We start from the raw sequence: 26108 nt of genomic DNA, 5'->3' as shown, positions 1-26108 counted from the left end.
GGCCATCCACCAGGCACTGCTATGCAAGTAAATGGAAGAGGTTTGTTTGCTACTGCCATATTAATCAAATACAACCATTACACACAACTCCAGAACACGTAGTGGGTTACTTGCTTCACTTACAAAAATCTAACCTAGCTTTCTCTTCCATTAAGATTCACCTTGCAGCAATATCTGCATACCTGCAGACTACCTATTCAACTTCCCTATATAAAATACCAGTCATTAAAGCATTCATGGAGGGCCTTAGGAGAATTATACCACCAAGAACACCACCTGTTCCTTCATGGAACCTAAATGTTGTCCTAACTAGACTTATGGGTCCACCTTTTGAACCCATGCACTCCTGCGACATACAGTTCCTAACCTGGAAGGTGGCATTTCTCATCGCCATTACTTCCCTGAGAAGAGTAAGCGAGATTCAGGCGTTTACTATACAGGAACCTTTTATACAACTACACAAAAATAAAGTCGTCCTAAGGACCAATCCTAAATTTTTGCCAAAGGTTATTTCACCGTTCCATCTAAATCAAACAGTGGAACTTCCAGTGTTCTTTCCACAGCCAGATACCGTAGCTGAAAGGGCACTACATACATTAGATGTCAAAAGAGCATTGATGTATTACATTCACAGAACAAAGAACATTAGAAAGACTAAACAACTCTTTATTGCATTTCAAAAACCTCATGCAGGAAACCCAATTTCAAAACAAGGTATAGCCAGATGGATAGTTAAATGCATCCAAATCTGCTACCTTAAAGCTAAACGACAGCTGCCCATTACACCAAGGGCACACTCAACCAGAAAGAAAGGTGCTACCATGGCCTTTCTAGGAAACATCCCAATGCAAGAAATATGTAAGGCAGCCACATGGTCTACGCCTCACACATTCACCAAGCACTACTGTGTAGACGTGTTATCCGCACAACAAGCCACAGTAGGTCAAGCTGTATTAAGGACGTTATTTCAAACTACTTCCACTCCTACAGGCTGATCCACCGCTTTTGGGGAAATAACTGCTTACTAGTCTATGCAGAACATGCGTATCTACAGCGACAGATGCCATCGAACTGAAAATGTCACTTACCCAGTGTACATCTGTTCGTGGCATCAGTCGCAGTAGATTCGCATGTGCCCACCCGCCTCCCCGGGAGCCTGTAGCAGTTTGGAAGTTACCTTCAATTATTTATATATGTATCATCTCAACCTTAAATAGGTGTATACTTAGTCACTCCATTGCATGGGCACTATTACTACAATTCAACTCCTTCCTCACCCTCTGCGGGGAAAAACAATCGAAGATGGAGTCGACGCCCATGCGCAATGGAGACAAAAGGAGGAGTCACTCGGTCCCGTGACTCGAAAGACTTCTTCGAAGAAAAACAACTTGTAACACTCCGGCCCAACACCAGATGGCGAGCTATTGCAGAACATGCGAATCTACTGCGACTGATGCCACGAACAGATGTACACTGGGTAAGTGACATTTTCATTTTGATATATAAAAAAACATTTTCTGGAGTCAAGTCATTGAGTGTGTGCTTCTCTTTTCTCTGTGTGTGTACAACAAATGCTTTGCACTACCCTCTGATAAGCCTATCTGCTCGACCACAGTACCACAAAAGAGAGCATTAGATGTATCTACTTTAGCCTCTGTTAAGCCTCTGGGGATCCTCTGGATTCTGTGCACACTATATCTCATTTTGATATACTATATACAGAGCCAGCTTCCTGCAACTATGATCTGATAGAGACATCTAGTTTCAGATTCCTTACCTTAGAATTTCCCTAGGCATCAGTCTGGATCTAGAGTTCTCGGGATCGGTCGCAGAGCTATCTCTACCAGATAAGGTGTTACTGAGGGTAAGTAACTTGTCCATCTGTACATGCGAGGAATAGTATTAATCACCCATGCTGCAGGTACCAACAAGATTGATAACAAAATGTAAACAAAAGATGGTGGATCATTTTCCAGGTTCCCAGAGTGTTCATTACGATCATACGTGAAGCCTCACAGGCACCACAGATGCTTCCACCCCCACTGTCACATCATCCACCTCTGCACTGCAGCAATTACGATCCCACAGCAAGCAGCAGCATGATCCTCCAGTGCCCAGTATTCTTTCAGGCATTACAGGGTGAACTTTCTTAAAGTTACTTTTCCACTTTGTCTATAAAAAATCTACTTTCAGCATTGAATTCTTTTTTTTTTTTAAACAGTGAAAAATAAATGTAACTCTTTTCTTCAGCACTTTCCCAGGCAGGGAGATAAAATAATGTTTTTTTTATACCTTTGTCTTCTTATAGAATTTCTAGCGTTAGCTCTGTAGTGAAAATAGCTTTTGGGTAAATTTTCAATATGAGAACATACTATTTCTGTTACATACTTGTGACCGAAGATTCCTCATGTTTTGAATATTCCATATGTGTCCGACTGGATCTGGAAACTTCACAGCATTACCTCTGCATGCTGGTAGGTGGTGCAGTGTTGCTCTGCACTGACGCTGTCCCACTCTGGAAATTATTTGCAGAGCTTATATAGGCACCACTTTGGTTTGCTGACATCAGTTCCTTTCTTTCTACGGCTCCTCACATGTATCCAGAGCTCCCTCTCGTCTGTCAGATACTGTACCTTGATATTCTTCCATAACTCCAGCAGTTTCTAAGGGTTACCTCCCCTAAAACAACAGGTTATAAACCCTGTAGAGACCGGTACAAGCAAATGTCTGTGACAAAAACCCATCTGGTGTACTTGTGGTGGCTGGAGTTTACTCACAATTTCAGACCTGACCTGCTTTCTCGGTGTCGAGTCTGCTCTGTGCCGGTATCTCGACCGGAGTCGGATGCCTTCGACACATGCGTGCCCTTTTTTGGTGCCGATGGTCGGTCACCTATTTTCCGGATTAAGCCATGGCCTGCTGGTGGTGGCATCCCCTGGGCTTTAGTGGACTTTCCGTGTGTTTTGTGTGTCGACGTCTTACTCACGGTTTTCAGCGTCTTTTCGGGATCGACCTCGTCTGAGTCCGAATCCTCGATGGAGAATGTTTCTTCTTCCTCCTCCAAGAGTTTTTGTCCTGTCGGCGCCGACGCCATTTGTAGTCTTCTCGCTCTTCGGTCTCTTAATGTCTTCCTCGACCAAAACGCTCGACAGGCTTCACAAGTATCTTCTTTGTGTTCTGGAGACAAACACAAGTTACAGACCAGATGATGATCTGTATAAGGATACTTGTTGTGACATTTGGGGCAGAATCGGAATGAGGTCCGTTCCATTAGCCTTGAAGATGCACGTGGTCGGGCCGACCAGGCCCCGCCGGGGGATCGAAAACCCCGAAGGGCCACCGGAGCTCTTCAAAATTCGGTGTCGATCTGTTGTAACTAATCCGATACCGAACGCAAACAATACCGTTGAATTTTCCGAGATTCTAACTATCTTTCCGAACCGAAATGCGGAGCGAAAAGGAACACGTCCGAACCCTATGGCGGAAAGAAAACAATCTAAGATGGAGTCGACGCCCATGCGCAATGGAGCCGAAAGGGGAGGAGTCCCTCGATCTTGTGACTCGAAAAGACTTCTTCGAAGAAAAACAACTTGTAACACTCCGAGCCCAACACTAGATGGCGGGATGTGCACAGCATGTGTATCTGCAGCTACACATGCCATCAAACATACACATATATATGCGCCAAGAGTTTTTACAAAATGCCTGGCAGTAGTAGCTGCTGATATCAGAAGGCAGCAAATGCATGTCTTCCCGTACCTAGACGATTGGTTAATCAAAACCAACACGCAAGAACGGTGTTCACAACACACAAAGTATGTCATAGAAACACTCCACAAACTAGGTTTCTCACTCAACTACAAGTCACACCTTCAGCCGTGTCAAACACAGCAATACTGAGGGGCGACAATCAACACAACAAAAGGGATTGCCACTCCAAGTCCGCAAAGGGTACAGGCATTTCATAGTGTAATACAAGCCATGTATCCCAAACAAAGATACAAGTCAAAATGGTGATGAAACTACTAGGCATGATGTCCTCATGCATAGCCATTGTCCCAAACGCAAGATTGCACATGCGGCCCTTACAACAGTGCCTAGCATCACAATGGTCACAGGCACGGGGTCAACTTCAAGATCTAGTGTTGATAGACCGCTAAACATACACCTCGCTTCAATGGTGGAACAATATAAATTTAAACCAAGGGCGGCCTTTCCAAGACCCAGTGCCTCAATACGTAATAACGACAGATGCCTCCATGATAGGGTGGGGAGCACACCGCAATCAACACAACATCCAAGGACAATGGGACACTCAGCAGAGACAGTTTCACATAAATCACTTAGAACTACTGGCAGTATTTCTAGCTTTGAAAGCACTTCAACCTATAATAAGCCACAAACACATTCTTGTCAAAACAGACAACATGACAATGATGTATTATTTGAACAAACAAGGAGGAACACACTCAACACAGTTGTGTCTCCTGGCACAGAGAATATGGCATTGGGCGATTCACAACCGCATTCGCCTAATAGCACAGTTTATTCCATGGATTCAGAATCAGTTAGCAGACAGTCTCTCTCTGGATCACCAGCAGATCCACGAATGGGAGATTCACCCCCAAATACTAAACACCTACTTCCAAAGATGGGGAACACCACAAATAGACCTATTTGCAACAAAAGAAAACGCAAAATGCCAAAACTTCGCATCCAGATACCCACAGGATCAGTCTCAGGGCAATGCGTTATGGATGAGTTGGTCAGGGATATTTGCATACGCTTTTCCCCCTCTCCCACTCCTTCCATATCTGGTAAACAAATTTAGTCAAAACAAACTCAAACTCATATTAATAGCACCAACTTGGGCAAGACTACCTTGGTATACAACACTACTAGACCTCTCAGTAGTGCCTCATGTCAAACTACCAAACAGACCAGATCTGTTAACCCATCACAAACAACAGATCAGACACCCAAATCCAGCATCGCTGAATCTAGCAATTTGGCTCCTGAAGTCTTAGAATCCGGACATCTGGACCTCACACAGGAATGTATGGAGGTCATAAAACAAGCTAGGAAACCAACCACAAGATATTGCTATGCAAATAAGTGGAAAAGATTTGTTTATTACTGCCATAATGAACAAATACAACCCTTACACGCATCTGCTAAAGACATTGTCAGCTACCTACTGCACTTACAAAAGTCAAAACTAGCTTTTTCATCTATTAAAATTCATCTCACCGCTATTTCAGCTTATCTGCAAATTACGCATTCAACATCACTATTTAAGATCCCAGTCATAAAGGCTTTTATGGAGGGTCTGAAAAGAATTATCCCACCAAGGACGCCACCAGTTCCTTCGTGGAACCTTAACATTGTCTTAACACGGCTCATGGGTCCACCGTTTGAACCCATGCACTCATGTGAGATACAATACTTAACATGGAAAGTAGCATTTCTAATTGCCATCAAATCTCTGAGAAGAGTAAATGAGATTCAAGCATTTACCATACAAGAACCCTTTATTCAGATACACAAGCATAAAGTAGTTTTACGAACAAATCTTAAGTTCTTACCAAAAGTCATATCACCGTTCCACTTGAATCAAACAGTAGAACTACCAGTGTTCTTTCCAGAGCCAGATTCTGTAGCCGAAAGAGCACTACATACATTAGACATCAAAAGAGCGTTAATGTACTGCATTGACAGAACAAAACAAATTTGAAAAACGAAACAATTGTTTGTTGCTTTCCAAAAACCTCATACAGGAAACCCAATATCCAAACAAGGCATTGCTAGATGGATAGTTAAATGCATTCAAACCTGTTATCTCAAAGCAAAAAGAGAACTGCCTATAACACCAGAGGCACACTCAACTAGAAAGAAAGGTGCTACCATGGCCTTTCTAGGAAACATTCCAATGACTGAAATATGTAAGGCAGCCACATGGTCTACGCCTCATACGTTTACCAAACACTACTGCGTGGATGTGTTAACAGCACAACAAGCCACAGTAGGACAAGCAGTACTACGAACTTTGTTCCAAACAACTTCAACTCCTACAGACTGAACCACCGCTTTTGGGGAGATAACTGCTTACTAGTCTATGCAAAGCATGTGTATCTGCAGCTACACATGCCATTGAACGGAAAATGTCACTTACCCAGTGTACATCTGTTAGTGGCATGAGACGCTGCAGATTCACATGCGCCCGCCCGCCTCCCCGGGAGCCTGTAGCCGTTTGAAGTTGATCTTGAACATTTGTAAATATATCACTTTAAACCACATTATGTACATACATACTTACTCCATTGCATGGACACTATTACTATAATACACAACTCCTACCTCACCCTCTGCGGGGAAAACAATCTAAGATGGAGTTGACGCCCATGCGCAATGGAGCCGGAAGGGGAGGAGTCCCTCGATCTCGTGACTCGAAAAAGAGTTCTTTGAAGAAAAACAACTTGTAACACTCTGAGCCCAACACTAGATGGCAGGATAATGCACAGCAGGTGAATCTGCGGTGTCTCATGCCACGAACAGATGTACACTGGGTAAGTGACATTTTCCATATATATATCGATGGTGCAAAGCAAGAATCCCCAAGCAACATACAAGCAGTATATTGAACGAAGCCCCAATTATTATATTGAATACAGTAATTAAGAAAAAGAGCCCAGCCACTTCCCCCAAACCCTCCCATGCTTACGAGGGAAACTCCGATAAACCACATGCTCTTGTTGTGCACACAAGTCTACTCCCCACCACGACATTGCAGGAGGAGTGGGGGACATCCATTGCGCAGCAATGTCGCGTTTGGCCGCTAGGAGGGCCATGCCTAAAAAGGTTCCCTCATCCCTCCTGCTCCTGGAACCCTCAGACATTCCAAGCAGTATCAGTAGAGGGGAAAGAGGCATCTCCCACCCAAGGACGTCCAATAGTTCCTGTGTCACCTTGGCCCAGTAGGCCATCATCATGGGCAGGACCACACCATGTGATAGAAATCTGCTAGCTCTGTCCCGCACCGGGAGCAGGAAGGGTTGAGGCAGAGACCCGTTCTGTGTAACTGAACTGGAGAGAGATAGGCAGAATGGCGATAGTATGTCTGTATCACTTGCAGCCTGGGATGAGATAGCGAGTTCTCTCTGGGCCATCAGAGCATCCCTCCAGTCTTCATCTTCGATGGGGCCCTGCCATCTCTCCCACTGATCCCAAAGGTGTTACAGCGTTGAAGGTGATGGTTAGTTCTGTAGATCTGAGAGATCCTTCCACGGCCGAGGTTACCCATGAGGAGCTTTGCTTCCAGGGTACCAAACTCAGGTATTTCTTCAGTGATTGTGACATGAGCTTGTAGTGCGTGTCTCAGTTGGAGGTACTTCAAAAATTGAGTGGTTGCCATTGCATATGTTGCCTGCAGGTCTGAGAAGGAGCAGATGTGCGTCCCGGCCCAGATGTCCCCGAACCAAGTGGCATCGATAAGATCCCAGGAACAAAAGCCTGTTAACTTCGCAACCTCTCCCAACCACCTACCACGCCTGAAGGGAGTCTGTTGTGTGAGTTTGGCATCCCATTGCACATTGCTGGAGCACAGCCCTTTAGGCTAGGAATACTATTTTAGTAACCTGCAACATAGAAGTTGGGACTGAGGAGCCATGTAACATAGCCTGCAGCCAGGGAAATCCTAGCTGAGACAGTTCTTCCCGTAAACTGGGTCCGACCAAGCCCTATTAAACCAATCATGGGTGACAAGCAGGTGGTATGCCAGCTAGTAAAAATAGATTGATCATCCCCAGGCCAACTCTGGCAGTGTGCAAGGGCCATACAGGGTTGAGATCCATGCCATGAAAATATGGTTGTCGCCTGATTGAGGCTGCGAAACCATTTCCTGTGTAGGTGTAGCAGTAGCTTTTGAAAGACATACAGAAAACTCAGCAAGACCATCATTTTGTGTAGGGCAATGCACCCCAGCACTTTTAGTGGAAGAGGCAGCCATCTATCGAGGTCAGCCTGGAGGTTGATGGTCCCTTTGTGCGCCTGATGTCGGGCGACCCGTATGCCCAGATACTTAAAGCTGAGTCGATGAAAAGGAACGCTCGTCTGTCAATCATGGCAATTTCTAGACTGGCCAAGTGGGACCAAAACTGACTTAAAGGGATTCATTTCAAGACCTGATGATTCTTCGAAGCACTGAAGCAAGACAAGACATCAGGGTTCGCTGGCTGCGGGGTTCGCCCGGGAAAGGAGGACATCATCCGCATATAGCTCAGTGTGGTTCTCCTGACCATCTCTTCATCACCATCCATTAAATTGGGCTACTGTCCATATAAGCTGGACCAGTGGATCAAATATTAATGCAAAAAGAAGTGGGGAGAGTGGGCAGCCCTGCCTTGTATCCCGTCTTATAGAGAAGTCTTTAGAGAGGACCCCATTGAGGGCAGGTCTGGAGGCAATTGTTGACAGTGGACCAGGGCCACATGGAGTCTTCAAAGACAGTGTTGGCATGAATTTGCATTGGTCCAGGTGTATCAGTGTAGGTAGGACATGTTTAAGTTGGTTAGCCAGGACAGTTGCAAAAATGTTAACCTCTCCGTTAAGGAGGAATATGGGACACTAACCTGCGCAGGATGTTGAGGGAGGCTGCTTCTCATATATCACCACTGTGGTGGCAGCATCCAGTTCCGAGGGAAAAGCTCCAACCTAGCACGCCTCTAAAATCATTGATTTTATATGCATTCCCGAGAAACCCGTGCAGTATTCCAATGCTGCAGAGTCTGCGTAGTACCCAGGGCCTGCATCAGCAAATCATGTACACACCAATAAGAAATTGTGTGCTGATTGCCAGGCTTCCTTTCCTGTTAGTCTGCACAGAAAAGAAATCACTAAGCACCTACAGATTTGTGAAGTGTCTGGTGTTTTCTAGTCTTCCCTTTGCCACAAATGGCCAGTCCATCTCTGCCACAGAAAAACTTATATACTGAACCATGTTGGTAATGTTTTCATTTTTTGAGCAGATACGGTATTTCACCCAGTAGCAACCCAGGTCTTTTCAGAATTTCCACTGGGACAAACAATTGTTTACATCAACTTTGATAGGGTAAATGCAACAGTACATACATAAGTGTACTTTAATGTAAATGTTTGTGTACATTTCTCACAGTGCCAGTTTCATTCTTAAAATCAATTTTACTATGTTCTACTAAGAAAGAGCTTGCATACAAAGAAAGTAATTTTCTATCCCCGCTAAAGGTGGAAGACGTGGAAAAGTAAAAGGGCCAACATTCCGAATCTCTGGAGTTCAAGTGAACGCAAAGCTTGTCATCTCTCATGAAGAGGAGCTTGCACCTTTGCATAAATCCATTCCAATAGATCCAGATGAAAGAAAAAGGTGATTTATTGTTGATATCTGCAATGCTTTTTTAATTCTTTTTATCTGTGACTGTTTCTTAAGGCAGTTTTACTAAATGAGTGTTAGTTTTTTTAAGTAATTGTTGAGAGTAGTTTCATTACATCAACTTTTAAAATACATGTGTTGAAAAACTAGAGGTTAGGAAATGAACTGGACTTTTCTCTTATTAATATTGTTTGGTCCTAGTTGATATATTATGGTAAAGCTCAGGCCATGTGATAGAGTAAAGCTAATACTGTTGTACCTTTTATTTGGAAACTGGATGCATGGTGTCAGTATCAATACTGGTGAAATATTCTGACCTGTTAGTACTGAGACTAAATAATGGAAAACACTCTGCTTTCTTCATCTGATTCCCCAGGGATGAAGGGCTATGCTATGTAACCTTAACCCTAAACAATGCCTCATGGGACATTGTTTCTTTTCATACATATTTGTACTAGCATTGGTATACATAACAAGGAGTTATAGTTACCTCCTTCAACGTGCATTTGCATTTTCTAGTATGAGGCTGCATCTCCACCTTGCATTGGGAACATAATTAACTTAGAACAACTGACTGGCATAGGAAAGTGCCCCTTTTTGACATGGTAACCCCCACTTTTTGCCTGGTATTCAATGCAATTTTGACTGAAAGTGCACTGGGTTCCCGCAAACCAGGTCCCCAGTGCCAGATCTCTTTCCCTCAAACTGTGCAATCGTTCCCCAGTTGGCAGTGCCTTTAGGCCACCTGTGCACCCCTAGTATATGGTAAAGAGGGACCCCAAGGGCTGCAGCATGTATTGTGCCACCCTCAGTGACCCCTCACCTAGCACATGCAGAGTGCCATTGCAGGCTGCGTGTTTCGGTGCAGTTAAAAGTGAAAGCACTACATGGCACACAGCCGGTGTGCCATATCCCCTAACACTGCATGCATATATGTAAGTCAACCCTACAGCAAGCCTTACAGTCCTAAGGCAGTGTGCATTTTATTACATGTGATGAAATATCTGCAAGAGCAGACATGCACCTGCAATGTCTTTCTCGATTCTTAGACATAGTAAGTGAACAGGGAAGCTATTTTAAGTATATGTGCTGGACACTTGCAGGGGTGTGGAATTTATTAAAATATCTTCTTGTCCAGGGGACAGGTTGCTTCTCAAATCTACTTGTCCTGTAAAAAGATCTACTTGTCCCTTTGGTGCCATGTAGTGTGGCGACAAATTATGGCAGCAATCTCATTATGTAAGAGCTCTGATAATAGCCTCTCTGATTATGCCAGGGCTACTACCATAATAGGGCTTGAATACTTGCAGTTTCAATCCCTACTGTAGCAATTTCCTTATTTTGCCACCTTTCTGCAGGAAGCAGTAAGCAATAGTTCCAGGGCTGGAATGCCTTTGAGTCTGCAAACCTACTAACCTGCACGTTTTAAAGATTTTCACCAGCTTCTCTCTAATATTTTCCCATAATAAGAAAGGTTGGACATTTACTCCGGACAATGGCAGAATTAGAACTTCTTCCAGGGTTGGGAAGAAAGTGGCCGGAGGGAAAATGAACTTGCAGATGCTCAATAGATTTTCACATGAGCAAATCTACACATGCGTATTTACCCATGCTAAAATACAGTTCACAAATATTTTATACGGGTACGACATATACCATGGGTGCACTTTTGTGACTTTCTTTAAGAATTTGGGGCCACATGTAGGTAGGTTCAGATTTGCGACCCGCAAATTGCGAGTCGCAAATCCGAATGTAGGATGGTGTCCCTGACACCATCTGTGATTCGCAAGGGCTTCGCAAATGCCCACCTAGTGAATAATCATGAGGTGGGTCGCAATTTACGACCCCCTTGCGAATAGCGGCCCTCACAGGGATGGTGGCCTGCTGGAGACAGCAGACCACCATGTCTGTGACTGCTTCCTTAAAGGAAAACGAGGTGCATTACAAAAACGAAAAATGAAACGTTTTTGTTTCATTTTTTCAGAGCAGGCAGTGGTCCGCAGGACCACTGCCTGCTCTGAAAAAAATGTTTACAGTGACATTCACAATGGGGAAGGGGTCCCATGGGGACCCCTTCCCTTTTGCGAAAGTGTTAGCACCCATTTGAAATGGGTGCAAACTGCGATTGGTTTGCGCCCGCGTTCGCGGTCACAAATCAATCCTACATTGCACTGCGAGTCACAATTAGGAAGGGAACACCCCTTCCTAATTGCGACTCGCAAACCCATTTTGCGATTCGGTAACCAGGTTACTGAATCGCAAAACTGGGTTTGTGCATCGCAATGTGCTTTTTGCACGTCGCAAACAGCGAAAGTCGCTGTTTGTGACATGCAAAAAGCTACCTACATGTGGGTCTTGGTCCCTAATTAGGTCTGGTGTTAACAAAGACATTTTGTTTAATAAAAATTTCTATTTCTCTCTCTTTTGGCTGGCTTTACTGTGAGTGATTGCATTCTGCTCTTCCACAAGGAGCATATTGGCACACAAAGTAGTTTTGTTCAGTGTCAGGAACTACAGTGGCAATCAGTGACGTAACGAAACTGGAGGTTGCCCCTTTGCAAAGAACATGGAGGAGCCCCCTCTCCAGACTCACTCAGGGCAGGTGCTGTGCTAAAGGGGCCCCCTGGAGGGCGGCTGCGGGGCCTTTGTTTTGCCACTGGTGGCAACATGTGCTTTTAGAGTTCAAAAAATTTGGGTTTTTTTTTTGGCAGTGTTTGTTACAATGTTGAGGGCCTGGTAGCTCCCACAACAATAAAGTGTTACAAAAGCCATGTCAAAACAAGACACGCATTGATGAAACTAAAAGACTTATAAAAATATGTCAGATCAGTTGGCTTTGTCAGTGTTTGTTTATTTTCATGCTTCCCATATTCGTGTTGGAAATTGTTACACTGATTTTCCATTAGAAATATTTTTGGGAAATACTAGCATGCATCAACACATTTTACTAAATGACACTTCATTTGCATCTAATCAGAGAGCATTCTGGGAGCATTATACTTAGCCTCATAGCCTAAAGTTTTCGAACATGTGTATACACAGCTGTTTTTTTTTGTACTGGAACCAACGTCAGTAGTGAAGTGTGACCTTAAAACATTTATTTACAGCACTCACCCTAATAATCAAGGCTTTCAAATAATGAACCATAAATACAAGTTCGAACAGCATTATCTATTGGAAACACATTACCTCAACTGCAGAGAGTTCCACTCTCTGTAAACAGGCAGCCAAAGGGTTTGTGCTGCAGAGGGTTGGGCCTACTTGTCCCAAGGACAAAGTAAACATAAAAACTTGTTGCCCTTGACCCCAAACAAGATGTCCTGGGCGTCGGGCGATAGGAATTCCACATCCCTGACTTGTCAGTAAGAGTTCCCCACCTACATGATGGGATGGGATGTTTGTTATTAAGCATCTCGTATTAATGAACCCTCACTGACAACACTGATGGATTTATTAATACTTGCATCCAGAGGGCAAACCTACCAAATACCCTTGTGGGGACTGACTAGTTTTAGCCAGCCTGCAGCCACCAAACAAGATTCTGGCACTCTAGGCTGAGACCCTTTGCTCTTGGGCGGTCAAAAACAAAGCCTGCTCTGGGTGACGTGTTTACACACCCCACCCAACAGGATGAGCTGCGAATCTGCATTCCAAGGCAGGGGGCTTCAAAGAAGCCCACTGCCCTTGATATGCAGATCTGGTTTCACTCAAGGGAGAGATGCTAACCCAACCTGGCACTGGGAAAGGTGGAAAATTTAGTGATCATAGAGGTGTTTCCGCCCCCCAGGTCAGTACCATCCCTAAGGTGAGCTGCCTGATGTGGACACCACATTTAGAAATCTGCGATCTTGATTTTGACAGAAGTAGGAACTCTGGGACAGGTTTATGTAGTGACCCAAGGGGTACGTTCCTTTAACCTTACTCACCAGATTCCTGGTGGCCTCAAGAAGGACTGTCAAGCCGACCCCAGGAGTGAAGACTCCAGAGGACAGCTTACTTGACCCCAGCCCTACCAGCCTGTCTGCAGCTTCAAAGACCTGTTCCAAGAAGATGACGCATCCTGCAGGACCAGCAATCTCCACAAACCCCCCAGATGACTTCCGGCCCAGCAGAGGACCAAGATCTCCTAAGAACAGTGGCCCTGTCCAGATGAAATCCCCAAAAGGGACTCCAAAACCACCCTGGATCCATGAGCCTTGCCCACTCTACACCCGATGCCCACGGCCCGAGTTCAGATGGCCCACCGGTCCAGAGGAGGTCACCAGGCAATTCCGACCTCAAGTCCACCCTGGGTTGACCGCCTCCTGGCCATCACAATGACGCCTGCATCCAGAGGACCCCTTGCCCCTTCACCCCGACCGGATCAGACAAAGATACCGGACGCCCAAGGATTCCTCTGCACCTGCAGAGCCCTGGCCTTGGGAAATCTGACAGACGGTCCAGCAACGTCCTGCGGGCGCCTCCCCTGCTTGTCCAGCCTTTGGTTTCCCGAAACCGACCCCCTGGCCCCGGCCTGCAGCATCTTTTGTGACTCCCGGGGTACCCCTATTGAAAAGCATTGGGCACCCAGCTCTGTGTTTGTACCCAGCACCCAGCTGCCCCGTAGCCACTGATGGTTTGTTTGGTGTGAATCTGTGGCCCCCTTCGGTGCTGACGTAAACCCCCCATGCTGTGTCCTGGAACCGCAGTTACTTACCTGCAATCTGCTTTCTGCCGAGCACCCCCAGTCCTCATAGGATTCCATTGACGCCAACTTTGACCTCTGCATCCAGCTGGCCCTGTGTTGCTGGTGGTGCACTTTTGGGGTCAGCCTAAACTTTGACCTGTCATAATCCTAACCCCGAAGACTGGAATTGTAAGTCGTGATCTGAAAGAGACTTGTAGCTGCAGCTTCCTTACCTTAGAATTCCCTGGCGTCAGCTTCGAATCCAGAGTTTTTTCTGAGCAGTACCCTGCGCGCGCGCCGTCGGACGGCGTTGTTCGGATCCGCGTGAGTCGTCAGCGTCGTTGGAGCCGTCTATGATGTCACGGTTGTCTATATGGACGCCGTCTCGGCACGCGTACGTCAGTTTTTTCCTTCTGCGCCGGTTAAGTGCAATTTTGGAAAGAGCTACCCTGCTTCGACGGTTTGTCAACGCTTTTTTGGCTGTTTGGAGTCATGTCTTCGAGAAAGACAGGATTCAAGCCTTGTGGTGCGTGTCATTGCACCATGTCGGTTACGGATCCGCACCGAGTTTGTCTTTGGTGCCTGGACAAGGACCACGATTCCACCTCGTGCTCAGATTGTCGGGCCATGGCGCCGAAGGCCTTGAAGGAGAGATCCCTTAAGCTTCTTGCGGCCCGACATTCGTCTTCGGTCGGCGCGACTCCACGGAGGTCACGGTCTCGCAGTAGGAGGAGGTCGCGGCACCGCTCCCGGAGCCCCAAGTCCTTTTCCTCGCATTCGAGGTCATCGGAAGGTAAGAGGCACAAGAAGAAGTCCAAGCGGACTTCGTCTTCGCCACGCCCGTCGACCGATGAGGCGTCTAGGGAACGTCGACGTTCCCAGCACGGTTCTGCGAAGTCGTCGCCAGGGTCGACTCCGCATCTTTCCCCCTTTCTGGGGACCGGATCGACCCCTGCTCAAATAAAATAATTCTACGAGGCCATGCGTCTCGTTTTTGAGCGGGCTGTACCCTCGGGTGGGTCTTCGGGCCCCCATGGGGTCAGCAAGGGCCCCTTTGGATTCAACACCGGCGGCTTCGGCCTCGGCGCCGTTGGGGACCTCAGGATCCGATAACGGATCTGGACCGGTGCCGGTCTCTCACAGTCGACCTCCTTCGGCGCTGAGTCCGATGTCGCCGATTCCGCCACCGGTGGCATCCCCATCCTTATTCCGTATGATCCGGAGCGACTCCGACTTCGACGGAGCCGTTTCGGCCCAGATCATTGTCTGAGCATTATTTGGAACAGCCAGATGCAGGAGAGGAATGGGAGGGGTCTGAGGACCCTTTAGAATTAGGATTGTAGTAGGACTGGTATGAGGATCTAGGGGAGGCCAGTGGACTGAACACATCTCCAGATACTTGTATGCTCTCTCCTCCTAATGTGGCTACGGAGGAGGGGGCTTCTTTCGCTATGGTGGTGCGTAGGGCAGCTGAGGTCTTGGACCTAGATTTGCCTACAGTGCCAGTCAGGACGAATATCCTGACAGAGGTGCTTCAGCCGGAGGTGTCAACATCGGAGCCGTTGTTGCCCTTCAATGAGGCTCTTACAGACGTCCTTCTGGGTACGTGGTCCAAACCCAGCACAGGGGCTCCTGTGAATAGGACGGTCGGCCACCGGCATAGACCCGCTCCCAGCGACCCTAGTTTCCTGACACAACACCCCACTGCTGAGAGCTTGGTTGTCCATAGGGGATAGGGAATCCAAGAGGCTGGATCAGCTTGGGAAGATGTTTTCTTCCTCCAGCCTGGCATTGAGATCTGTAAACACCTCTTGCCTATTGGGCCGTTGTTCCCATACTTTATTCGATACGGTGGCGCAAGTGCTGCCCCAGGTCCCAGAGGGCGTACGGGACACTCTCACCCAGGCTGTAAAGGATGGGAGAGATGCAGCCAAGTTCACAATCCGGTGTGGCTTGGACACGACCGACTCGCTGGGCAGATCGATTTCATCGTCAGTGGCCCTACGTCGCCACACCTGGCTACGTTCTACTGTTTTTTCAGGGGATGTCCAGTCCCGCTTGATGGATATGCCCTGTGATGGCTCTCGCCTTTTTGGCGAAAAGGCAGACTCCGCGCTTGAGAGGTTCAAGAATTCTCAAGCCACGGCCAGATACTTAAGCCTTTCAGTGCCGGCACGACAGCAGTCTGTCTTTCGCCCCTTCCGAGGCTTCGGGAGGGGCGTGGTACCACGCCAGCCACAGTTTAGCCACCGTCCTCAGGCTTCACAGCATCCCGGAAGAGGACGTGGTCATGGTACCATCAGACCCAGAGGGTCTGGCCAGAGGTCGGCCGCCACACAGCCCCCCTCCACTGTGCCCAAGCCCTCCTAGTGTGGTTCTGCGGATCATATCCGTCCAGTTGGAGGGAGGATTTGTTTTCATCTCCCTCACTGGCTTTCCATTACAACGGACAAGTGGGTTCTGCAGATCATACAGAAGGGCTAGTCCCTTTCCTTCCAGTCTTTTCCTCCTTCTATCCCTCCGACAATGGAATGGCTGATGGAGGACCATCTGGCTTTGCTCCGTGAGGAAGTTACAGCTCTCTTGGCCAAGGGAGCCATAGAAAGAGTCCTGATATCAGAAGTAGGCAGTGGTTGTTATTCCCGCTACTTTCTGATTCCCAAAAAGAACAAAGGCCTTCACCCTATCTTGGATTTAAGGGACGTCAATCTCTTCCTCAAGAAGGAGAAATTCAAGATGCTCACTCTTGCTCAGGTTTTGTCTGCCCTAGACCAAGGAGACTGGATGGTAGCATTGGATTTGCAGGATGCATATTTCCATATTCCTATCCTGCCAAGCCACAGGCGTTACCTGCGGTTGAAGGTGGGCCACGAGCACTTTCAGTTTACCGTGCTTCCTTTCGGTCTCACCACTGTCCCTCGGGTGTTCACAAAGGTGATGGCGGTGGTGGCAGCTCATTTGCACAGGTCAGGGATTTCAGTCTTCTCCTACCTGGGCGATTGGCTGTTGAAGGCTCTTACGCCCCAGGCTCTCGTCACCCACCTCCAGACGACGGCGGACCTCTTGCATTCGCTGGGGTTCACTATAAATGTGCCGAAGTCACACCTGACTCCCTCTCAGAAGCTCTTTCATCGGAGCTGTTCTGGACACGGTGCAGTATCGGGCTTATCCGCCTGATCAGCTGGTTCAGGATATTCAGGTTATGATTCCGATGTTTCGGCCTCTATCCTGGATCTCGGTGAGACAGACTCTGAGGCTGCTGGGACTTGTGGCTTCCTGCATCCTGTTGGTCAAGCATGCCAGATGGCGCATGAGGGCTCTGCAGTGGGACCTGAAGTTCCAATGGGCACAGCATCAGGGAAATCTTATCGACGTGGTTCAGATCTCTGAGAGGACTGCAGAAGATCTGCAGTGGTGGTTAGTGAACTGCGAGTGGGTCAAGGGCAGACCCCTCTCCCTTCCCCAACCAGATCTAACGGTAGTGACAGATGCGTCACTTCTGGGATGGGGCGGTGTAAAGAAATGGCTCCCTGTTGCAGTTACCCCCCACTTTTTGCCTGATACTGATGCTGACTTGACTGAGAAGTGTGCTGGGACCCTGCTAACCAGGCCCCAGCACCAGTGTTCTTTCACCTAAAATGTACCATTGTTTCCACAATTGGCACACCCTGGCATCCAGATAAGTCCCTTGTAACTGGTACCTCTGGTACCAAGGGCCCTGATGCCAGGGAAGGTCTCTAAGGGCTGTAGCATGTATTATGCCACCCTAGAGACCCCTCACTCAGCACAGACACACTGCTTACAAGCCTGTGTGTGCTGGTGAGAACAAAATGAGTAAGTCGACATGGCACTCCCCTCAGGGTGCCATGCCAGCCTCTCACTGCCTATGCAGTATAGGTAAGACACCCCTCTAGCAGGCCTTACAGCCCTAAGGCAGGGTGCACTATACCATAGGTGAGGGTACCAGTGCATGAGCACTGTGCCCCTACAGTGTCTAAACAAAACCTTAGACATTGTAAGTGCAGGGTAGCCATAAGAGTATATGGTCTGGGAGTCTGTTTTACACGAACTCCACAGCACCATAATGGCTACACTGAAAACTGGGAAGTTTGGTATCAAACTTCTCAGCACAATAAATGCACACTGAAGCCAGTGTACATTTTATTGTAAAATACACCACAGAGGGCACCTTAGAGGTGCCCCCTGAAACTTAACCAACTATCTGTGTAGGCTGACTGGTTCCAGCAGCCTGCCACACTAGAGACATGTTGCTGGCCCCATGGGGAGAGTGCCTTTGTCACTCTGAGGCCAGTAACAAAGCCTGCACTGGGTGGAGATGCTAACACCTCCCCCAGGCAGGAGCTGTGACACCTGGCGGTGAGCCTCAAAGGCTCACCCCTTTGTCACAGCCCAGCAGGGCACTCCAGCTTAGTGGAGTTGCCCGCCCCCTCCGGCCACGGCCCCCACTTTTGGCGGCAAGGCTGGAGGGAACAAAGAAAGCAACAAGGAGGAGTCACTGGCCAGTCAGGACAGCCCCTAAGGTGTCCTGAGCTGAGGTGACTCTGACTTTTAGAAATCCTCCATCTTGCAGATGGAGGATCCCCCCAATAGGGTTAGGATTGTGACCCCCTCCCCTTGGGAGGAGGCACAAAGAGGGTGTACCCACCCTCAGGGCTAGTAGCCATTGGCTACTAACCCCCCAGACCTAAACACGCCCTTAAATTTAGTATTTAAGGGCTACCCTGAACCCTAGAAGATTAGATTCCTGCAACTACAAGAAGAAGGACTGCCCAGCTGAAAACCCCTGCAGCGGAAGACCAGAAGACGACAACTGCCTTGGCTCCAGAAACTCACCGGCCTGTCTCCTGCCTTCCAAAGATCCTGCTCCAGCGACGCCTTCCAAAGGGACCAGCGACCTCGACATCCTCTGAGGACTGCCCCTGCTTCGAAAAGACAAGAAACTCCCGAGGACAGCGGACCTGCTCCAAGAAAAGCTGCAACTTTGTTTCCAGCAGCTTTAAAGAACCCTGCAAGCTCCCCGCAAGAAGCGTGAGACTTGCAACACTGCACCCGGCGACCCCGACTCGGCTGGTGTAGATCCGACACCTCAGGAGGGACCCCAGGACTACTCTGATACTGTGAGTACCAAAACCTGTCCCCCCTGAGCCCCCACAGCGCCGCCTGCAGAGGGAATCCCGAGGCTTCCCCTGACCGCGACTCTTTGAACCTAAAGTCCCGACGCCTGGGAGAGACCCTGCACCCGCAGCCCCCAGGACCTGAAGGACCGGACTTTCACTGGAGAAGTGACCCCCAGGAGTCCCTCTCCCTTGTCCAAGTGGAGGTTTCCCCGAGGAATCCCCCCCTTGCCTGCCTGCAGCGCTGAAGAGATCCCGAGATCTCTCATAGACTAACATTGCGAACCCGACGCTTGTTTCTACACTGCACCCGGCCGCCCCCGCGCCGCTGAGGGTGAAATTTCTGTGTGGGCTTGTGTCCCCCCCGGTGCCCTACAAAACCCCCCTGGTCTGCCCTCCGAAGACGCGGGTACTTACCTGCAAGCAGACCGGAACCGGGGCACCCCCTTCTCTCCATTCTAGCCTATGCGTGTTGGGCACCACTTTGAACTCTGCACCTGACCGGCCCTGAGCTGCTGGTGTGGTGACTTTGGGGTTGCTCTGAACCCCCAACGGTAGGCTACCTTGGACCAAGAACTAAGCCCTGTAAGTGTCTTACTTACCTGGTTAACCTAACAACTACTTACCCCCCCCAGGAACTGTGAAAATTGCACTAAGTGTCCACTTTTAAAGTAGCTATTTGTGAATAACTTGAAAAGTATACATGCAATTTTGATGATTTGAAGTTCCTAAAGTACTTACCTGCAATACCTTTCGAATGAGATATTACATGTAGAATTTGAACCTGTGGTTCTTAAAATAAACTAAGAAAAGATATTTTTCTATACAAAAACCTATTGGCTGGATTTGTCTCTGAGTGTGTGTACCTCATTTATTGTCTATGTGTATGTACAACAAATGCTTAACACTACTCCTTGGATAAGCCTACTGCTCGACCACACTACCACAAAATAGAGCATTAGTATTATCTATTTTTACCACTATTTTACCTCTAAGGGGAACCCTTGGACTCTGTGCATGCTATTCCTTACTTTGAAATAGCACATACAGAGCCAACTTCCTACATTGGTGGATCAGCGGTGGGGTACAGGACTTTGCATTTGCTGGACTACTCAGCCAATACCTGATCACACGACAAATTCCAAAATTGTCATTAGAAATTCATTTTTGCAATTTGAAATTTTCCTAAATTCTTAAAAGTCCTGCTAGGGCCTTGTGTGTTAAGTCCCTGTTTAGCATTGTCTTTTTAGAGTTTAAAAGTTTGAATTAGATTCTAGAAACAGTTTTAGATTCTTAAAAAAGTATTCCAACTCTTAGCAGAATAATGTCTGATACAGAGATGCAGGTGGTGGAACTCGACACCACACCTTACCTCCATCTTAAGATGAGGGAGCTAAGGTCTCTCTGTAATATAAAGAAAATAACCATTGGCTCCAGACCTACCAAAATTCAGCTCCAGGAGCTGTTGGCAGAGTTTGAAAAAGCCAACCCCTCTGAGGATGACTTCACAGAGGAGGAGATTAGTGACTTGGAGGGAAATTCCCCCCTTCCAGTCCTAAATAGGGAGAACAGGGCCTCTCAAGCCCTGTCTCCAAAAATGATAGTCAGAAATGTTGCTTCCCTCACAGGAGGATCCAGCATTTCTGAAATCACTGAGGATGCTCTCAGTGAAGGTGACCCCCTGTTAGCCAGGATGGTCAAAAGATTGGCTTTGGAAAAGCATCTCCTAGCCATAGAAAGGGAAAGAAAAGAGATGGGCCTAGGTCCCATCGATGGTGGCAGCAACATAAATAGGGTCAGAGAGAATACTGACACCCTAAAAATCCCCAAAGGGATTGTAACAAAATATGAAGATGGTGATGACATCACCAAATGGTGCACAGCTTTTGAGAGGGCTTGTGTAACCAGAAAAGTGAACAGATCTCACTGGGGTGCTCTCCTTTGGGAAATGTTCACTGGAAAGTGTAGGGATAGACTCCTCACACTCTCTGGAAAAGATGCAGAATCTTATGACCTCATGAAGGGTACCCTGATTGAGGGCTTTGGATTCTCCACTGAGGAGTATAGAATTAGGTTCAGGGGGGCTCAAAAATCCTCGAGCCAGACCTGGGTTGATTTTGTAGACTACTCAGTAAAAACACTAGATGGTTGGTTAACTGGAAATGAAGTGTGTGACTATGTTGGGCTTTATAATTTGTTTATGAAAGAACACATTTTAAGTAACTGCTTCAATGAAAAGTTGCATCAGTATCTGGTAGACCTAGGTCCAATTTCTCCCCAAGAATTGGGAAAGAAGGCAGACCACTGGGTCAAGACTAGAGTAACCAAAACTTCCACTGGGGGTGACCAAAAGAAAGGGGTTACAAAAACTCCCCAGGAAAAAGTGGGTGACACTAGAAACAAAGAAAAAGAGTCCTCTGTAGGCCCCCAAAAACCAGAACAGGTGGGTGGGCCCCAAGACACAACCCAAAACAAAGGTGGGTACCAGGGTAAGAACTGGGATGCCACTAAGGCCTGGTGCCACAACTGTAAACAGTCTGGGCACCACACCAAGGACACTTCTTGTCCCAAAAACAAACCCCAGAACAAAATTCCTGGGGTAACCAGTGTAGCCATGGGAGATGACTCCTCAGGTGAGGAGGTCTTCCTAGCCTTCAACTGGAAACAGGGCCCAACAGGTGAGTTGGAGATTCCAGAGGGAAGCAGACACTTCCACCACCTACTGGTGAATGGAATCCCAACCACTGCCCTGAGAGACACTTGTGCCAGTCACACTATTGTGCATGACAGGCTGGTGCTCTCAAACCAGTACATCCCAGGTGAGACTGCCAGGGTAAGAGTTAGCCTAGACAGGGTCACTAAGAGGCCTGTGGCTTTAGTACCCATAGAAGTGGGTGGCACTCTTAGCTGGAGAAGGGTAGTAGTCAGTACAGACCTCCCCCTTGATTGTCTCCTTGGAAATGACTACCCAGAGGTTAGTCAGAGCCCAAGAGAGGAACTGGTCCAGTGCCAGTCCTCTCCCAAGGATTCTGGAAGTCCTGCCTCTGCAGTAAATGCAAGCAGGCCCCAGAAGAAGAAGAAAAGAAAACAGAGTAGGAAGGGTGGACAACCTTTAGCCAAGGTTACAGCAAGCCAGGGAGATTCTGCTCCAGTAGGGGAGAACTCCAAAAATGGCCCTGATAAAATCCAACCTGACCCACAAGAAGTCCTGGCTAGTCAGGCAACTGTTAAACCTGAGTGGGTGGCTCCTCAGCTAACAGAAGAAAGAGTGGAAGAAGGGTGTTTACTACAAAATGTGGTAACCCCCCACTCTAATACAGCAGACAGGCACCCTGAACCCAAAGAAGCCTGTAACTTAGCCCCTTCCCTTGTGGGTGAAGAGCTAAAGGTGTGGTTCTGGGCACTGACAGCTGTCAGTGGCCTCTGCTGGGTGTTAGCCTTTATGGCTGCACTATCCTTGGCATGGTGGTCAGACCCCATGCCAAATAGCAAGTTAGGCCCCCTGACCCTGTTGGTCATGGTGGGGTTACTCCAGCTCTGGGTAACCTCTCTGGGTAAGCTAGGGGTAACCCTGGCCAAGATAAGATTAGCAGAGGTGGATACCTCTAAGACCAAAATAGAAAGAATGGGTGGAGACATTGAAGAGGCAGACAAGAGGCAATTCAGACTAGGTCCTATCACTGTGGAAGTAGGTCAGTTCCCCAAAGGGAATGACCTGAACAGGAGGATGTAAGGCAGAGTAGGCCCTGCAACAAACCAGCCATTTCCTCTACTCTTCCTCGCCTGACAGACTAGGAAGACTCTTCCAGCGTTGGCTGAGTCTCCTGGCCTGTGGGCTGGGGGGGGCTTGTGTAAAGAAATGGCTCCCTGTTGCAGTTACCCCCCACTTTTTGCCTGATACTGATGCTGACTTGACTGAGAAGTGTGCTGGGACCTTGCTAACCAGGCCCCAGCACCAGTGTTCTTTCACCTAAAATGTACCATTGTTTCCACAATTGGCACACCCTGGCATCCAGATAAGTCCCTTGTAACTGGTACCTCTGGTACCAAGGGCCCTGATGCCAGGGAAGGTCTCTAAGGGCTGTAGCATGTATTATGCCACCCTAGAGACCCCTCACTCAGCACAGACACACTGCTTACAAGCCTGTGTGTGCTGGTGAGAACAAAATGAGTAAGTCGACATGGCACTCCCCTCAGGGTGCCATGCCAGCCTCTCACTGCCTATGCAGTATAGGTAAGACACCCCTCTAGCAGGCCTTACAGCCCTAAGGCAGGGTGCACTATACCATAGGTGAGGGTACCAGTGCATGAGCACTGTGCCCCTACAGTGTCTAAACAAAACCTTAGACATTGTAAGTGCAGGGTAGCCATAAGAGTATATGGTCTGGGAGTCTGTTTTACACGAACTCCACAGCACCATAATGGCTACACTGAAAACTGGGAAGTTTGGTATCAAACTTCTCAGCACAATAAATGCACACTGAAGCCAGTGTACATTTTATTGTAAAATACACCACAGAGGGCACCTTAGAGGTGCCCCCTGAAACTTAACCAACTATCTGTGTAGGCTGACTGGTTCCAGCAGCCTGCCACACTAGAGACATGTTGCTGGCCCCATGGGGAGAGTGCCTTTGTCACTCTGAGGCCAGTAACAAAGCCTGCACTGGGTGGAGATGCTAACACCTCCCCCAGGCAGGAGCTGTGACACCTGGCGGTGAGCCTCAAAGGCTCACCCCTTTGTCACAGCCCAGCAGGGCACTCCAGCTTAGTGGAGTTGCCCGCCCCCTCCGGCCACGGCCCCCACTTTTGGCGGCAAGGCTGGAGGGAACAAAGAAAGCAACAAGGAGGAGTCACTGGCCAGTCAGGACAGCCCCTAAGGTGTCCTGAGCTGAGGTGACTCTGACTTTTAGAAATCCTCCATCTTGCAGATGGAGGATCCCCCCAATAGGGTTAGGATTGTGACCCCCTCCCCTTGGGAGGAGGCACAAAGAGGGTGTACCCACCCTCAGGGCTAGTAGCCATTGGCTACTAACCCCCCAGACCTAAACACGCCCTTAAATTTAGTATTTAAGGGCTACCCTGAACCCTAGAAGATTAGATTCCTGCAACTACAAGAAGAAGGACTGCCCAGCTGAAAACCCCTGCAGCGGAAGACCAGAAGACGACAACTGCCTTGGCTCCAGAAACTCACCGGCCTGTCTCCTGCCTTCCAAAGATCCTGCTCCAGCGACGCCTTCCAAAGGGACCAGCGACCTCGACATCCTCTGAGGACTGCCCCTGCTTCGAAAAGACAAGAAACTCCCGAGGACAGCGGACCTGCTCCAAGAAAAGCTGCAACTTTGTTTCCAGCAGCTTTAAAGAACCCTGCAAGCTCCCCGCAAGAAGCGTGAGACTTGCAACACTGCACCCGGCGACCCCGACTCGGCTGGTGTAGATCCGACACCTCAGGAGGGACCCCAGGACTACTCTGATACTGTGAGTACCAAAACCTGTCCCCCCTGAGCCCCCACAGCGCCGCCTGCAGAGGGAATCCCGAGGCTTCCCCTGACCGCGACTCTTTGAACCTAAAGTCCCGACGCCTGGGAGAGACCCTGCACCCGCAGCCCCCAGGACCTGAAGGACCGGACTTTCACTGGAGAAGTGACCCCCAGGAGTCCCTCTCCCTTGTCCAAGTGGAGGTTTCCCCGAGGAATCCCCCCCTTGCCTGCCTGCAGCGCTGAAGAGATCCCGAGATCTCTCATAGACTAACATTGCGAACCCGACGCTTGTTTCTACACTGCACCCGGCCGCCCCCGCGCCGCTGAGGGTGAAATTTCTGTGTGGGCTTGTGTCCCCCCCGGTGCCCTACAAAACCCCCCTGGTCTGCCCTCCGAAGACGCGGGTACTTACCTGCAAGCAGACCGGAACCGGGGCACCCCCTTCTCTCCATTCTAGCCTATGCGTGTTGGGCACCACTTTGAACTCTGCACCTGACCGGCCCTGAGCTGCTGGTGTGGTGACTTTGGGGTTGCTCTGAACCCCCAACGGTGGGCTACCTTGGACCAAGAACTAAGCCCTGTAAGTGTCTTACTTACCTGGTTAACCTAACAACTACTTACCCCCCCCAGGAACTGTGAAAATTGCACTAAGTGTCCACTTTTAAAGTAGCTATTTGTGAATAACTTGAAAAGTATACATGCAATTTTGATGATTTGAAGTTCCTAAAGTACTTACCTGCAATACCTTTCGAATGAGATATTACATGTAGAATTTGAACCTGTGGTTCTTAAAATAAACTAAGAAAAGATATTTTTCTATACAAAAACCTATTGGCTGGATTTGTCTCTGAGTGTGTGTACCTCATTTATTGTCTATGTGTATGTACAACAAATGCTTAACACTACTCCTTGGATAAGCCTACTGCTCGACCACACTACCACAAAATAGAGCATTAGTATTATCTATTTTTACCACTATTTTACCTCTAAGGGGAACCCTTGGACTCTGTGCATGCTATTCCTTACTTTGAAATAGCACATACAGAGCCAACTTCCTACAGGCGGCCATCTGGGGGAGGTGGAGATCAGAGGTCACTGGTCTCTGGCGGAATCCGGGCTCCACATCAACTTGTTGGAGCTTCGGGCGATCCGGCTAGCATTAAAAGCATTTCTTCCTGTTGTGAAAGGGAAGGTGGTGCAGGTGTTCACGGACAACACTACCGCAATGTGGTACTGCAACAAGCAGGGTGGTGTGGGGTCGTGGACCCTTTGTCAAGAGGCTTTACGCCTCTGGACATGGCTGGAACAGCAGGGCATGACCCTGGTGGTTCAACACCTGGCAGGTTCTCTGAACGACAGAGCAGACGAACTCAGCCGAAAATGCTTAGAGGATCACGAATGGTGTCTCCATCCGGAGGTGGCGCAAG

At 48.3% G+C, this 26108-nt stretch overlaps 1 protein-coding gene across 3 annotated transcripts in view; it reads left to right on the top strand.

The window, feature by feature from the left end:
* CHD1 (chromodomain helicase DNA binding protein 1) overlaps positions 1 to 26108 on the top strand; it is a 1172453-nt gene that overhangs the window by 712030 nt on the left and 434315 nt on the right. For all 3 annotated transcript variants that reach the window (XM_069225994.1, XM_069225985.1, XM_069225977.1), the window contains exon 27: positions 9259 to 9397. In XM_069225994.1, coding sequence (XP_069082095.1) covers positions 9259 to 9397 — 139 coding nt within the window. The remainder of the gene's footprint in view (positions 1 to 9258; positions 9398 to 26108) is intronic.

This window comes from Pleurodeles waltl, chromosome 1_1, assembly GCF_031143425.1.
Source record: "Pleurodeles waltl isolate 20211129_DDA chromosome 1_1, aPleWal1.hap1.20221129, whole genome shotgun sequence".
NCBI lineage: Eukaryota > Metazoa > Chordata > Amphibia > Caudata > Salamandridae > Pleurodeles > Pleurodeles waltl.
The sequence above is the reverse complement of the archived record's forward strand: the minus strand, read 5'-3'. Positions and strand labels throughout refer to the sequence as shown.